Consider the following 16,191-nt stretch of genomic DNA (forward strand, 5'->3'; position numbering starts at 1 on the left):
TTCCATCCACTAAGCATGACTTTTCATGGTCTGAAGAATGAACTTCTGGAAAAGAAAGGCTTTCAGGCTGTATCCTCATCTAAGACTCACTGTTTCTGACCCCAGTTTTTTAACTCTAATTAAAGCCTGAAAAATAAAGAGCTTTCGAAATCCATACTCACCTGCCATCTTTAATTTGACTTTATTCAAGATGGCTGCACACTCGGCAGTTTGGGTCTTTTTGAAATGAAAAAGTTGTCTTGGACTTTTCTCTTTAAGTAAAAAGTAAGTCTGTTTATCTTACTTACTAGGAATTTTCACTACATTTTATTTCAGAACTCAGAGCAGATGGTGCATTCAGAGGAGATGTAAAATTGTGTTGGTTTAAAATCCTGCATCCTTTCTTCAAAAATTGAGGTATTATTCTCAGTAATCTCTACCAGCTTGACCAAATCCCCATCAGAGGGACTTTCTTTCTCTGTGTTCTCAGGAGCTCATGGGAGGTAGTTTCAGTTTCAATCCTCATTCTTAACTTGTTGTTTTCTGCCATTGCTACCGGAAAGATGTCTGTTGCCGCTCCAGGGTGAACTTAGCATATTCCGGGGATAATCAGAAGTTTTTATGTGCATACGTAATAGTCATACATAACTTACACCTCCTATGAACTGTTTTCATTTTACCCTTTAGTTAAAATGAGCAGTGCAGTGCCTTTGGGACTTCTCTTTTGTTACACATTTCAACAAAATCTCTGTCCCAGTGCAGTTAGATACTGGCCTTTACTTCTTAGAAAGAGTTGAGGGCCTTGAGAAAACCTGACAGCATTTTCTTAACGTTTTACTGAATTCACTAGCTATTTATCTGTACTCATGGAGCTAACCACATACATTTCTCATGGAGGGGGGAGGGTGTGTGTGTGTGTGTTTTAATTTGGTTTCTTGGTTTTTGTTTGTGTTTGTTTTTCCGCAGTCAGTTATAAACTTAAATTGTCACGGAAGTTGTCAGTGGGACTCACTTGTAGAGCTGTCGTGATTCAGTAGAAAAAACTATAGCTTAAGAACCTAACCTGGGTAATCAAATTCTTTCCACGGGAGCCAACAGCGTTCTTCTCAGCAGTCTGAGAGCAGCGAGAGGTTGCCTGGTCAGGCCGGGACCCAGGGAATCTGAGCGCCAGTTGCCACTTACGTTCCCCAGCATCTGGCACCGCACCACCTGCTCGCTGAAGGAGGGGGTGGAATGCATTTCCTAGTCCCCCTCCCTGGCCTTAATGAAAAAGTAAAGGCTAAATAAAACACTTGTTTACAACTGGGCCAGAGCAGATGGCGGGCCCAGTGCATCAGCACGACTCTGCTGTTGTTCAGTCCCTGGTGTGACGTTAATGGGAGTACTGCAGGTGTCCTCAGCTGGGAAAAACATCAAGGACACCAGGACGTCCCCGGCCAGTTTGCAATCAACATATAGCAAACTGGAGCCTCCCAGCAACAATCTGGATTCTGGAACCCTCTTTTTCTTTGCTTGCCCTCCTAGGCAACTGTTTTATTTAATGAGTTTTAGCTTTTTTATTGGTTGAATATTCTCTAAAGAGAACACACAGAAGGGGAATTCCCTGGCGGTCCAGTGGTTAGGGCTCCTCGTTTCCACTGCAAGGGGCACGGGTTCGATCCCTGGTTAGGGAACTAAGATCTTGCATGCTGTGTGGTGCAGCAAAAAAAAAAAAAAAAACACGTAAATCTACTGAGCTTCATCCTTTCTCCCGTCCTCCTCATTCATGCCTACTTTTCTACTAAAAAATTATATATTCAGGAAAGCGTGATAATTCTAAAAGACAAGAGGACCATTTAGTGCTGAGCAAGCATAAATAAATATGAGTATAAAGGGAGAAGGTTTCCTTTTCAAAGATGGAAGTCAGGCATATGCTGAACGCCCTTGGCTTTGCTTTGGAGAGTAGATAAGCTGCTGTTCACGCGGTCATATGTCCTCACCCAAGTCTACTAAGAAAGGATGGCATAAAATCAAAACTATTGATGCAATGAGATACCGCCTCACACCCGTCAGAAAGGCCATCATTAAAACGTCTACAAATAACAAATGCTGGAGGAGGTGTGGAGAAAAGGGAAGCCTCCTACACTATTGGTGGGAATGTAAGTTGATGCAGCCACTATGGAAAACAGTATGAGGTTCCTGTTACCGTATGATCCTGCAGTCCCACTCCTAGGTATATATTCAGACAAAACTTTTGTTCAAAAAGATACATACACCCCTATGTTCATAGCAGCACTATTCACAGTAGTCAAGATGTGGAAACAATCTACATGTCCATCAACAGATGAATAGATAAAGAAGATGTGGTATATGCATACGATGGAATATTACTCAGCCATAAAAAAGAATGAAGTAAGGCCATTTTCAGCAACATGGATGGACCTAGAGATTATCCTACTAAGTGAAGTAAGTTAGACAGAGAAAGACAAATACCATATGATATCACTTATATGTATAATCTAAAATACAACACAAACAAACTTATCTACGAGACAGAAACACACTCACAGACATAGAGAACAGACTTATGTTGGAGGGGGAGGGATGGAGTGGGATTTGGGGGTTAGCAGATGCAAACTATTATATAGACGATGGATAAACAACAAGGTCCTACTGTATAGCACAGGGAACTACATTCAACATCCTGTGATAAACCATAATGGAAAAGAATATGAAAAAGAATGTATATATATGTATAACTGAAGAAACTAACACAACATTGTAAACCAACTATACTTCAATTTAAAAAAAAAGGATGGCATCAACTGTACAACTTTTCAGAAATTTAGAGCCCTGACTTTTTAGAGCAAAAATGGTTTATGCCTTCTTCCCTTAAAGCACAAAAGAAAGAAAATATTTAGTAGAGAACATTTGGCATTTCCCACTAGTTACTATGGAGGAAAGGAGTGTTTCCTCATGTAACCAAAGCAGCCCTAAAACAGTTCATTTTTAAATGAATGAACAAATCAGTATTAAAGAATCTGGCTCCTTCTGGATGATTTCATAGGCAAAGTAGAAAGACCTGGGATGAGGGAAATAAGGAAAGACATACGCCCTCGTGATGACGCACAGCAGAGATGTCTCCTCCCGGAGATCTCAGTTCTCGAAGCCGTGCTGCGCTTTAGAAACCAAAGTCAGTTTCAGGTCCAGATTTTTCCTGGTCTGTTGGGAACAGTGATTCTGTGTGTCATCACTAAGGGGTATGAACAGAAAGAGGACAAATGGGCGTCAGACTGCTGTGATGGTTTTCAAGGGCACAGGCAGAGACTACCTTCCAGACAGAAGGCCAGTGTGCTCAGGCCCTCTAGGAAAGCACTGCTTGGAACGTTGTTCTCAAGGTAGTGGCTTCTCAACAAACGCCTTGACTTGTATTTCTGTAACCCAACCCTGCTCAGGAAGGCAGCTGGTGCACTAAATACTAGCTGTCCTCCCAGTTGCTGTTGTTGTTGAATTTGGGCTACAATATTAGGAGATATCTATCATTTGCACTTAAAATTAGCAGATTTACGGCCGGGAGAACACTAAGCAAATGCCCTTTGTTGTTTTGTAAAATTGTATTGAAAGCAGACCCTTCCAAATTTTCTGTTTTTGCAGGAATACCCTGGTTGAGGACCATTGTTGCTACCCTGGGAAGATTAGGCATAACCATGGCCTTTGAAATTGTTTATTTGGTAAATTCAGAATTGTACCCAACAACATTACGGTAATTCCAACATCTGTATCGTGGTTTCTCCTAAGTAATTCTGCAGCCGCATGTTTGAAGTTGACTTAAAAACTATGAAATAGTTTTCTTAGCTTGGCGACCTATTAGCCTGGGCTGGATTCAGCCCATGGAAAAGCTAAGCTTTGAGTTGTAGCTTCTTTTTGCATTATTATCATCAATATCTTCATACACAGTTGGGGGTTTGTGGAAAGGCACTAGACCTGAAATCAGAAAATCTGGGTAGCGTGCTTGCGTCATGGGTTACATCTTCCTTCGTCAGCAGCGCTCTGTGTAAAGGCTACAGCCTCTGTTCTGACCACACTCCACAGCCGGTTGTTGAAGGACAAGATGAAACAATGTGCATAGCTAGTGCAGATGGGCCTCCTTTCTTGGGGGAATATTCCTGAGCACACCTTACTGCCAGTCTGGGGTGCCAGGGAGACACATAAGCGCCACAGAGCAGGCTGGGGAGTGAGCCGCTGATGGAAGATTGATCTCCACCAATACTGTAGACCCGCCCCCGCCCCCAACTAGCCTCACTGTGACTCAGCTTTTAGCCAGATGTGAACTGGTGCAGGTTGGAAGTGATGCGCTTAGGGTATGAGAGAGGAGAAAGTTTCAAAGTTAAAAGCCAGAGAAGTGGGAAATATGGTTACAATTTCTCTGTTACTTAGATACCAGAAAATGTTACGTATCTTGAACTTATTTAAATACTTTTTGTTTAAAACAATTTTTTTGTTCTGCAGAAACTTTGGAGTTTCACTCTGTTCGGGTTTATGTGACTTTGGGGGGATCATAGCCCCGTTTCTGCTCTTCCGCTTAGCGGCCGTTTGGCTAGAACTACCTCTCATCATCTTTGGTAAGTTCTCCCTTTATATCCTATTCTTAAATGCTCTCATCCACATTTTCACGTTAATAGAACCTAAAATGATCATCAGGCTGGATATCAATTTTAACCATTTGTTCTTTTTATAACAGCTGTTTCCGTTTTGAGGAGCCACCATGAAATGTGGACCCTAAACCATTTAAATTTACTTTACATTAAGGGTTGCTATAAAAAAGTGTTCAGTTTAGCTTTCTTCGTTGAGGTTCTGAGTTAAAATCAAATATTATGAAACTTTTTTATAATATTGTGGAACATAACCGATACTTTTCCAAATAGGACCAAATAATAGGACCTTCTGTATGTTTAAAAACAAGCCTAAACGAATTGTATTGTTAAGTGCTCCGCGCCTCTCAGTGTTGTATCTGCATGTGCTTTATGCTAAGCACGCCATGCCGAAAGATCAGAGACACAGAAGCCCTTGTAGACACGTACCATAACCTCTTCGATGCCCCTCAAGTTCATACCCTCCTTCCGACCTTCAGTCTTCATGAAACTCATGAAGGGATAGAACCATAGCATAGGGGGGGCCCTTAGGGTAATTCAGTCCAGTGCATCTCCAGTGCTGTTTCTGCCCAGATCTCATACCCTCCTCAGCAAGAGAGGATGCCGGCTGCCCCTTGCTCACCTACCTTTCCTCCACCTCCACTTCCTTACTCCCGGTAGAGGTTTTTTACCCATTGCTCTGCAGTTTAAGCTCCAATGAAAATATTGCATCCGTGAGGGCATACATCCGGAGGAATGCAGGAGTCCTTCAGCTGTGCTAGGGACCATAAAGTCGGCTTCTAATCGACTGACACCAGTGATTCCATAAAAGATCATTTCAGACTCTTTCACGGGATCTGATAAACAAGCTCAGCATTGATTCTGGGCCAGCATGAAAAAGCAAAGAGAGGCCACTGTGCAACCAGGACAGAGCTGCCTGACAGCCCAGGCCGTCGAGGTTTGGGGCTTGCCTGTGAGCCCGGCTGGCGGAGCTGGGCGCTGGTGCCGCAGGGCAGGCCCTTGCTTCGCAGAGTCTGGCTGGGGAGGGAGCCACCTTTCCAAACAGTCACAGGGGAGTGTGATAAATAAGGGCGCCAAGAGAGCACATCACAGGGAGCACCAGCCCCGTGGAGTCAGGGAGCAAGGGGGCCGCGTGGAGGTTGAATAGGAATTATGCACGTGAGGGGTGTAGGCTGGTGCTCTAGGCAGCGGGAAGGCCTAGAGTAAGAGGAAGTTAAAGGACAGAGTGCAGTGTGTAAGTTGGGGCCTGAAGAGAGATGAAGCTGGGGAGGTGAGCTGGGCCGGACCATGGAGGGTCTTCTCTGACGTGCAAAGGGTCTGCTCTTTATCCAAAGAGCAGAGTTTCAAGCCGGGGTTAACAGTGTCAGGTTTGCATTTTAGAGACATGACTCTGATGGCAGGTATGCCTGTGAGTTAGAGGGGGACAATGCTATTGGTGAGATAATTCAAAGAACGTTGGTGTAATCAGGTAAGAGATTTCCTAAGGACTGGGTCTAGGGTGATGGCACTGAGAATGTTGAGGAGTGGAAGGATCCACAAAAACATATTGGAGGTTGAATTGGCAAAAGGGGGTGATTGAAGGGACGAGGGCCAGAGGGACCAGGGAGCTGGCAGCCGGCCTCCGGGCTGGCAGCACCGTAGGTGGCGGGGCCAGCCCTAGTTTAGTGAATGTCAGAGGTGCCCGTCTGCAGGAGGACGCGGAGGGATACTGTTTGGGCTGTTTGTAGCATGAGGTGCGTCTGAGAAATCCAAGTTGAAATGGTGAGAGGCCAGTAGGTTTGATGAGCTGAGTCGGGAGCAAAGTGTGGCCCTGTGATGAAGGTTTGGAAGCCATCTGGATGTAGATAACCACTGAAACCATGGGAGTGACCGAAACCCCGTCTACAGGAAACAGGACAGAGTGAGAGGAAAGAAGGGGGCCCAGGACGGAGCCCTGAGGAACGACAGAGCATCCAGCATAAGCAGAGGGAGAGGAACCAGCCAGGGGATGAGAAGGGATGCAAGAGGGGCAGGAGGGAAACCGGGAGCGTGGGGCAGGGAAGCCAGGGGACAGCAGGTGAGGTCACCAGCCGCCAGAGCTGCCACGAGGCCAGGCAGCAAAGACGAGAAGCAGGGCCACTGCACCTGGTGGTGGCAGCAACTGGCGACCTGGCTGGAGCAAAGCCAGAGGGGACAGGGAGCAGAGCCGGATTAGGGCAGGTGGAGGTGGGAGGTGACTCTGGTCCGCCAAGGTCAACTGTCAAGTTTTCAAGAATTTTTGAGCCAGTTTAAACACATCCATCATTAAAAATGGAATATATAAAATAGATTAAAAACAGAGGTAATAAATACGCACACCTCATCGGTTCCTGATTCATTGAGTTCTACTGCATCTGTCCCCGAGGCTGGTGCGCCCACCGTAGTCCATGGTGGAGATGCTGCCGCCCAGCTCCCCAGAGCCTCACTCGCGACGTCACACTGCTGGTTCGAATCGCTCGCATCCACGATGGGCGTATTTACACCACGGAAACAGGGAAATGCTGCTGCACATCAGGACTCTATTTTCTGGAGAGCTGGCTGTTAGACATTTACCAGCACAGCGCTGGGATATGAAGATGTGTAGAAAATAGGAGAGGATGGTGTTTCAAGAACTGTGGTTCTAAAGAACGGAAGAAGGGAGGATGGTGAGGTTGATAGAAGGCTCTTTAAAGAGGAGAGATTTGAATATGTTTCAAGGCGACCACTGATGGGTTAAAGGTGCTGGAGGGAGATGAATCACTACAGCGCGGAGCCCACAAAGACGCCAGGAGATGCTCTCGGGCAGATGTGGGCACAAGTCTTGGGTGTCACATGATGGAAGCAGGAAGGGGAGGGGCAGGGTGCCGTGAAAGGAGGCTGAGGGACTCCTCACTGGTGGCTTCTATGTTCCCTGTGAAGTAGGAGGTGAGGGCTTCTCGGAGTGTTTGGCACTTGGTAGGTCCTCAGTAAATTGTGAAACGAGTGAATGAATGGATGGATGCCAAGAGCACAGGAGCGATGGAACTGTCTAGAGTTTGAGGAAGGCTGAGAACCTGTGAAATCATGACAGAGGAACGCTGGGCAGGGTGACCAGAGGGCTGCTGCGGGGCAGGGTGAGTCCAGGTAGCGAGCACAGCGGCTTCCAGACTGAGCAGGGGGCCATGAGGGGGCGCTGTGCGTTCCCGGTACCGTAACGCCTTTCTCCTGTTCCACAGGTATCCTGGCATCTGTCTGCGGTGCTCTTGTGATGCTTCTGCCTGAAACCAAGGGCATTGCCCTGCCAGAAACAGTGGATGATGTAGAAAAACTTGGCAGGTACGGTACAAAATGCAGCACATCCTAATTAAAAGCAGCATTTCAAACCCACTGGGAAAGGACGGTGCTAAGAAAATCGAACATCCAGGGGGGAAAATATAATATTAAATCCCTATCTTACATCTTAAGCAAAAAGTTCAAAGTAGATTTAAAAGGTTAATGTAAAGCAAATCTGTAAAAGAATATGTTTTATTTTTTAAATGTGGTTATGAAGAGGGAAACATTTCCAAATAAGGTGTTAAAACTCAGAAGGAATCTAAAGGAAAGAGACTGATGATTGGACAAAGTAGAAATAATTTAAATGTGCATCGATAGGCAACCGATGGTGAAAATGATAATATATCTATAAAATAATTGAGATATAGCTATATGGAAAGACATGGAGGATTTTCAAGACAGATTACAAAGTGAAAAGTCACAGAACAATGTGTTATAGTATTTATTAAAAAATAAAACCAAGAGTAATCCCTCTCTATAACTAGATGGGAAAATAAATGCTAGTCAGATGATGATAGAAGAATGATAGCTCAATCGATAGACAGATAGATGAATGATAAGTGATACATAGATAGAAAGAAGATAGGAGAAGGACAGTGAGAAAGAGACTGAATTTGGGAAAAGGGTGTCTAAATGGTGTACAGGGAAAGTTAATATCCAACCAACATATGAATATGAAATATGTTTTTGTTATATCAAGAAAAATCCACAGTACACATATTCTAATCTCCTCTGAAATCTTCCATAATAAAAAGATAGGAAGAGAGAATATGAATATGAGAATGCATAGGAAAAGATCTAAAATGATAAAATATACCCTCTGGGGATAGAAATTGTTCGGGAAGTGGGGATGTGGAAGGGAGGACATTACTTTTATACCCCATAGACTTCTGAATTGTTCGATTTTTTATTTTTTTAATTACAACTCATGGTCTTGTATCATTTGTGAATTTTATTTTTTTAAATTTTTAAAATTTTCTGGCTGCACCGCGTGGCATGTGGGATCTTAGCTCCCTGACCAGGGATCGAACCTGTGTCCCCTGCATTGGAAGTGTGGAGTCTTAACCACTGAACTGCCAGGGAAGTCCTCATTTGTGAATTAAAAAGAAATAATTTAACAGCTAATTTTATTTATTTATTTTAAATTTATTTTTGGTTGCATTGGGTCTTCATTGCTGGGCACGGGCTTTCTCTAGTTGTAGTGAGCGGGGCTGCTCTTCGTTGTGGTGCGCGGGGTTCTCATTGTGGTGGCTTCTCTTTTTGCGGAGCACAGGCTGTGGGCACGCAGGCTCAGTAGTTGTGGCTCGCGGGCTCTAGAGCGCAGGCTCGGTAGTTGTGGTGCACAGGTTTAGTTGCTCCACGGCATGTGGGATCTTAGTTCCTGGACCAGGGATCGAACCTGTGTCCCCTGCATTGGCAGGCGAATTCTTAACCACTGCACCACCAGAGAAGCTCCTAACAGCTAATTTTAAAAATAAAAATCCATCTTCTTCTAAACAGTGACCTAGAAATTAAGAGTATGGATCTCTAAATTTTTAAAAAGTGTATCAAAAGTATTTATGACAAGACTGAAATGTTAGTAACCTCATGGCAGTTTTATTCTTCACTTGACAGACTGGGAAGAGAATAGAAACCGACATTTTTTAGGTCCTTATATACGTGGTCAATGGTTTCATATATGCCATTTCCTTTAATACTCAAAGTGATTGTGTGCAATACAAGTTCTTATCGTTACTTTTTTGTATACTAGGAAATCTATGCTCAGAGAGACTTCACAACTTCTACATGCTAGTACTGGGATTGATATTGTCCAGTGTACAGGTGTGACTGTTGTTTTGGGTAGTTTTATTATCTTATGCTGTATCCTACTTGATTATGAGTATTTTAATAGCAAGAATCCCCTGGTAGTATTGGAAATTTCTCTCTTCATATCCTCTTTTAATGAGGTCCCATCCCCCTCCCCAGAGGTAGGCAACCATCGCTCAGAAGTATTTCAACCAGACCTTTAAAACCTATACAGTGATTTCATAGTCCTATTTCTTGATGCTATTTTGAAAAATAAGATTGACGAATCATCTCAGAACTTTCCTAAGAAAGGCTTATCAGTGTACTCAAAACCAAACCACCAGCTGACTTCTAACAGGACTGGCCAATCAGAGCACAGGTGGACATTCGTCCCATGAAGTAACCCAATCAGATTCTGTGCTTGTTTGTAAGTAAACTGATAGGTAATGGCTTATTCCTCAACCAAAGCTCTACCTATGTTTTAGCGTAAAACAATGCTACGTGAAGTCTGAGGTGTGGTGGGAGATTCTCTTTAAGACATTGCCATTTTATAAACCAAAATTAAGTTAAGAAATTTATAAAAGGGGGGACTTCCCTGGTGGGTGGTCCAGTAGTTATGAATCTGCCTTCCAATGCAGGGGACTCGTGCTCGATCCCTGGTTGGGGAACTAAGATCTCACGTGCCGCGAGGAAACTAAGCCCACACGCCATAACTACTGAGCCCCCATGCCACAACTAGAGAGAAGCCCGCGTGCCACAATGAAAGATCCCGAGTGCTGCAACTAAGACCCAACGCAGCCATAAATAAATAAATAAATATTTTTTAAAAAAAGAAATTTATAAAAGGTATCAAAACTGTCCTCTTGAGTGTTACATCATGGAAAGACCTGCATCATCCAGAAAGGATAAACATGCTGCTAGCTGTGTCATCACAGACAATTATTTGGTTTGTATGAGCGTATGGGGGCCAGATCAGGGTGGGCGGTGTCCAACCCTGTCACTCCAATTGCAGTCATGCTAACAGACCAAAGGAAAGAAGACTATTTAAGGTTAGATAAAGCAGGGGAAATGGTGAGAAAGGAAATAGGATTATCTTCAAATAAGATATCCAAACTTTAAGGGCAACTTCTCATGGGCTGATGTGCCCTGCAGGATCTGTTCAGGGCTGGAGTACGCAGGAGAGCATCCCGGCCGGGATTATAGGGTCAAAAGTAAGAAGTTCAGTGCTGACTGTTGGTGGCACAAGCCTGGGAATGTGTCATTGGAGTTTTAAGACGTCTAACTCAGTGGTGCAGAGTTCTTTTCCTGCACATCTGCTGCCCTCTCTTGTGAATGCCCTCTGTGCCAACCCTCCAGCGACAGGCACTGCATTCTTCTTTTTGACTCGACTCCATTTGCTGCTGCTCATTTATAGTGAGCGTGATAGACTCATTCTTGATCCCCAAACCAGTCAGAAGTCAGATTTTCAAACTCATCAGGAAAAAGTGGAGGAAGAGGGAGTGATTTGAGATCAAGACTCTTTTGCCAATTCAATCATATTAAAAATAGAATTAAACAATTGGAAGAGATGGAGTTTTGGAGGTGAGAAGGCCATCTCAATGGTGTGCAGGGAAAATTAATATACAAGCAGTACATACACAGGAAGAATTCGACCAACAAAAATTCAACTTACATGAATTTTTTTCTGTTTGTAAATTTTCATAATTAAAAAATTGGGTAAATTAATTAATTATGCCTGGTCCCTACCCTTGAAAAAACGTCTAATAAAAGTCTGATCTGTGGTTTTACAAGTTAAGCACATTGATTGCATTCTATAATCACTTACTCAGGAACAAAAACTACTTAGCCCCAAGTTACGGAAACCTGTTAGCATTTTCCCTTCTACAACAGCACTTAGTCATTTTCTCATTTCTGCTTTCTTTTGTTCACATCAGCAGCTCATTTCCAAACCATCTGTTACAGAGTAGAACTTCATAAAGAATTTATATGTGCTATAATGCTAATTAACCCCTGCCTAGGGATTGAGGGCAGGCCAAAAATGACTTGGAGACAGTTAATTTTGTTCCCTTTGAGTTGGGTTTTTATGAGCAGTTACGCATGAGTGTATTCGATCAAAACCAACTATGAAATTGAGTAATAACAAAAAGACTTCCTTCTCACTAGTTGTGTAATCTTTTATAAGGACTTTCTCTTTTCTCCTTTGTTTTGTTAGTCCACATTCCTATAAATGTGGCAGAAAAAAGAAAACTCAAGTTTTGAGCTCTCACCTTTGAGCCCCCTGCCAGAGATGCAAGGAAAGAGCTATTCAGGCTGGTCCCCCCCAAGGAACCGACGTGCCTTGCAGAGATGTGTGTGTGTCCACTTCAGCCGTGCAGCTCCAAGTGTTTTTAATACTTTACATAGACATTCAGACTATCCAGAGTATTTTTATACAATGTCGGATGAATCGAGACTCATCGTGCTGTCAAAGTTTCTGGGAACATGTAATATGTGACCGGTTTAGCCAAGAGCCCGTTGTGTGCACAGCTCCTCCTGAGGTTTTTTCTCACGCTGGGGCAGTGTCTCTGACCCACTGGGTTACAGAGAGACAAGAGAAGCCCCACCCAGTTCTCAATGACGGTTCCATCAGGAATGCAAGATGTGCAAACCAAGGATCTGGGGCAAGTGTACAGAAATGGGCTCATCAGATCTGATCAAGACATGGAGGCTCTGAACTGAGGGTTCTGATGATTCCAGGGAAGATGAAGATGTGGGAATCTTGTTAATGCGGAGACTGAATCTAAGGACCTCGGGCCACCTGGCTCTGAGCCTTTGCTTTCTCTTCTCACCTTAAGCCCCTTAAGCTCCTGGAGCATCTAGGGTTGCAGGCACTTTTAGGCCTTGTTCCAGAAATAAGAACAAATCTGCTGGACAATTCAAGGATTTGGCTCTATTATTTGTAAAATCAGATTGGTCCTGAGATGATTCAGGGTAACTGCGGTCCTCCTTTAGTGGACACCTAGAGCCACATATTCGGTGTTTTACTGGTGAAACCCATGGACCATGACTTCATGGGTCTTCAGATTTGAATCATACAGGGATATTTATCTTATATGTGTGAGTTCAGCTCTATGATGATGCCCGTGGTCAAGAGTGAAAACTATGGACAAATCTCATTCAATCTTGACACTTTTGCCTTGTCTTGGGAAGAAGCTTACATTTTAGTTTGAAAGAAAGGTCAGTTATATCCATGCTTAAAAGAATGAGCAGAAGTTTATGTTGTACATGACTTTACAGGTACTAATAAGGGATTGGATCTTTCTTTTTTGTTACTGAGACTTTTTGAAATGTGGAGTTAAAATGCAAATGTGCTGTCTTTATGATGTCCTGCTTTCTATGTCACATTTGTTATATTTTCAGGTTCAGTATGTATCTTATGCAGAATTGTTTAATGAATTATTTTGGGTGGACAGGTAAAATGGGAGCCAAAGGGAAACCTTGCCAGTGAGGAAGAAAGTTTCTATGTGAACGTGTGACGATATGTACGGTGTACGTGCTAATTGTAAAATAAGTTTTTAATCCTTAAAGCACATCAGAATTGAATATGAATACTTTATTTTTCAATGAAATAAACACAGTTCTTTGAGGGTGTAATGCTGCACTTACCCTTTATTCATACACCCTTGCATTTTTGTTTCTTTTGCATTTTTCTCTTTGCTGTGAGATGACTGTTGCTTCTTGATACTATCACCTTGGAATTGTATTTTGAGTTGACATTTGGGTTCTGATAACAATAAAAAAAATGTAAATTGTCAAGAAAAATCAATTGGCATCCTTTCTCTTCTTTCTGAACGTGAGTCACTGTAAAACACTCTTCCCATGTGACAAAGTATACTACATATCCAGGCAGCCAATTACTGATGGAAATTAAATAGTCCACCTTCAGTATATGTTCGTTGCTCCTTTCCAGGCTCTTGGCACCATTCCTAGACTCATATGTGACCCAGAATACCATTCAGACTCTTAGCTGGTCTTGTGTTACGACACTTCCGTTGCCCGGTTTACTTCTCAGAATACAGCTGTCTGCCCAGGGTCTCCTGTGCTGGGCTAGAGTCAAGTTGTCAGTAACAGATTTCATTCCCAAGAACAGAATTTGCGCTCATGATTCCCCATATATGCTGCAGCTTTGAAAACATTCATCCCAGTGCCAAAAATAAAGACGTTAAAGATGTGTGACAAGGTAACTATATAGGTGACTTACTAGGGCTTCTCTATTCATCTTACAGGCTTCTCGTTCCTCTCTTCCTTATGAGAGGGAACGAAATCACTCAGGTCTGTAAGAGTTACACCATTTACAATTGGTAGGATGAACGAAGAGCATGAAAACAGTGAAAATCAAAAAATTAAGTCAAAGGAAGTACAGAGTTTATTTTCAACAAATGTCATAGCTGTATTGCCTCATTATTACAGAATCCAGCAGTCCATGGACAGGAACAAGTTATCCACAGCAATACAAACAAATGTTGCGGTTGGCAGTAGCTGGCAGCTAAGTACAGTGTCAAACTTAGTTTGATTACCGTCAATTAGTTTTGAGGACGCTGAATTCCCTACCCAGGTTCCAGCTTCAGATCTGCTGATGCTTCACTCTGCCTCCCATCTAATTAATTCTTTCTCATTGTTTCTTCAATCCAAGTGACAAACTTTGAAACACGAACATACACACCAGGCTTATTGGGGCGTGCACAGCCAAGACCCCACGAAGTGACTCCTTGTAAAATGTATTTGTCCTTCTCAAAGCAAACCAGAGGCCCTCCACTGTCACCCTACACAGAGGAAGGGAAAAAACCATGAGAGGATTAAGCTTCCATCCTTTTAGTATGGGATGTCATCCTTCTGTTACCCAAATGTAAGTTGTTCCCAGTATTTGAACATCCCTTTCCAACCAGAAAGGAACTTAGTAACCTATTATTGGAACATCTGCTGCGCTTCAGTACTAGGCAATGTACGTTTAACGAAACCGTATCATTTAGTGTTTCCCGGGGGGAAAAGAAATCCCTTGTGAAGACTGTATTCATCCCTTCAAGCCTTGGGGTTTCTCTTAGGGAGGGTAACCCCAGGAACAATCTTAAAGGAGGTGTGGGAGGGTCTTTGTCTTATACCAACCTCCCTTTCCTACTAGAAAGGCCACGTCCCGAGTCCCACCCAAGATCCCCCTCCCAGAGGCGTAGGGGCTGTTGCCGTGATGGTGCCTAACTATTCCCTTACAACCAGTGTGGAACTCAAGGCCGAAGAAATCACCCTAGATGACCTGAATCAGCCTTCAGAGACACACTTAAAAGGTTTCTGGGCAACATTTAGACTGTGGCCTTCGACTGACAAATCCTTCTCGAATTTGCTGCTTTGGGGCTGAAATGTCTAAGGGGCCAAAACAGGCCAACACAAGATGAACTTTGATGTCTTTAGTCTTTTGTTACCTGGCAGCTGTCAGCACCTCCAGTCAGATGCCCCGCGCACAGCTCGGTGGGTTTGACTCTCCCATTCAGATACTCATAGCGATTGCACACCTTGTTCTCAATCACAGGCAGCCGGGCTTCCTTGAGCAAGCCAGCGCCGTAAGTGCCTGTGTTTAAAAAGATGAAACGCGTGGTGACTGGATCGAAAACGTGTCCGCAAGGAAGCTTCCAGAACAACAGAGCAGCAATGATAGATCTCATGTTCATCGTGAGGTTGGATAAAACAAGAAGTCAGTTCCCGGTACTAGAACTCTTTCTTTTTTCTTTTTGACCCTTGAAAGTATAAACATTATATAAGATTTCATGTTCCCAAGACCTAGACTTAATTAACCTGGGCTTCTTTATGGGATTTTGAGGTTGGTTTGTGTTGTTATGTTTTGGTTTCTTTTTTTTTTAAACTATAAAGAAATTTACTTTTAATGTATAAAGGGAGATTGAGAAATAGTAGTGCTGCTATTTTCATATATTCCCTTCTAGGATTTTTATACGCTTCTTTTACTACTTATATCATAGTGCACATTTTTCCCACACAAAGTTATAAAGACTTTCATAAACCTACAATCTGTATAATTCATATTTTAGTTGGGAGTGACTGATGAATGGGTTCGGGATTTCCTTTTGGGGTGAGGCAAGTGTTCTGTAAACAGTGGGGACGGTTGCACAACGTTGTGCAGGTGCTAAATGCCACAGACTTGTACTCTTCAAAATAGTTCAAAAAGTAAATTTTACGTTACGTATATTTTACCACAATATTTAAAAAAAAGAACAACTGTCATTTACTGACAATTAACTTTTTCAGGCACAAGCTCATTATGTGGTGTAGCTCACTTAATCCTTAAAACAGTCCGATCACCGAGGCACTTTTGTCGTTCCTATTGTACAGTTAAGGAAACTGAGGCTTAGGAAGGGTGTGTAGTTTGCCCAGGATCACCCAGCAAGTACGGTGGAGCTGGGATTTGAACTTGGGTCTGCAACATCATGGCCCAAACTCTTCA

At 43.1% G+C, this 16,191-nt stretch overlaps 2 protein-coding genes across 5 annotated transcripts in view; one reads left to right on the top strand and one right to left on the bottom strand.

Moving 5' to 3' along the window:
• SLC22A3 (solute carrier family 22 member 3) overlaps window positions 1-13,492 on the top strand; it is an 88,826-nt gene extending 75,334 nt beyond the window's left edge. Inside the window, exons 8-11 of the mRNA XM_030853002.3 lie at window positions 3,613-3,721; window positions 4,468-4,580; window positions 7,823-7,922; window positions 11,917-13,492. Coding sequence (XP_030708862.1) covers window positions 3,613-3,721; window positions 4,468-4,580; window positions 7,823-7,922; window positions 11,917-11,977 — 383 coding nt within the window. The 3' untranslated portion in view covers window positions 11,978-13,492. The remainder of the gene's footprint in view (window positions 1-3,612; window positions 3,722-4,467; window positions 4,581-7,822; window positions 7,923-11,916) is intronic.
• An 852-nt stretch (window positions 13,493-14,344) lies between these two features.
• The window catches only part of PLG (plasminogen), a 44,373-nt gene continuing 42,526 nt past the window's right edge, over window positions 14,345-16,191 (bottom strand). For all 4 annotated transcript variants that reach the window (XM_030852846.2, XM_030852844.2, XM_030852842.2 and 1 more), the window contains 2 exons: window positions 15,158-15,303; window positions 14,345-14,506 (listed from right to left, as the gene is read on the bottom strand). In XM_030852846.2, coding sequence (XP_030708706.1) covers window positions 14,345-14,506; window positions 15,158-15,303 — 308 coding nt within the window. The remainder of the gene's footprint in view (window positions 14,507-15,157; window positions 15,304-16,191) is intronic.

Source organism: Globicephala melas, chromosome 14 (genome assembly GCF_963455315.2).
Source record: "Globicephala melas chromosome 14, mGloMel1.2, whole genome shotgun sequence".
Classification (NCBI taxonomy): Eukaryota; Metazoa; Chordata; class Mammalia; order Artiodactyla; family Delphinidae; genus Globicephala; species Globicephala melas.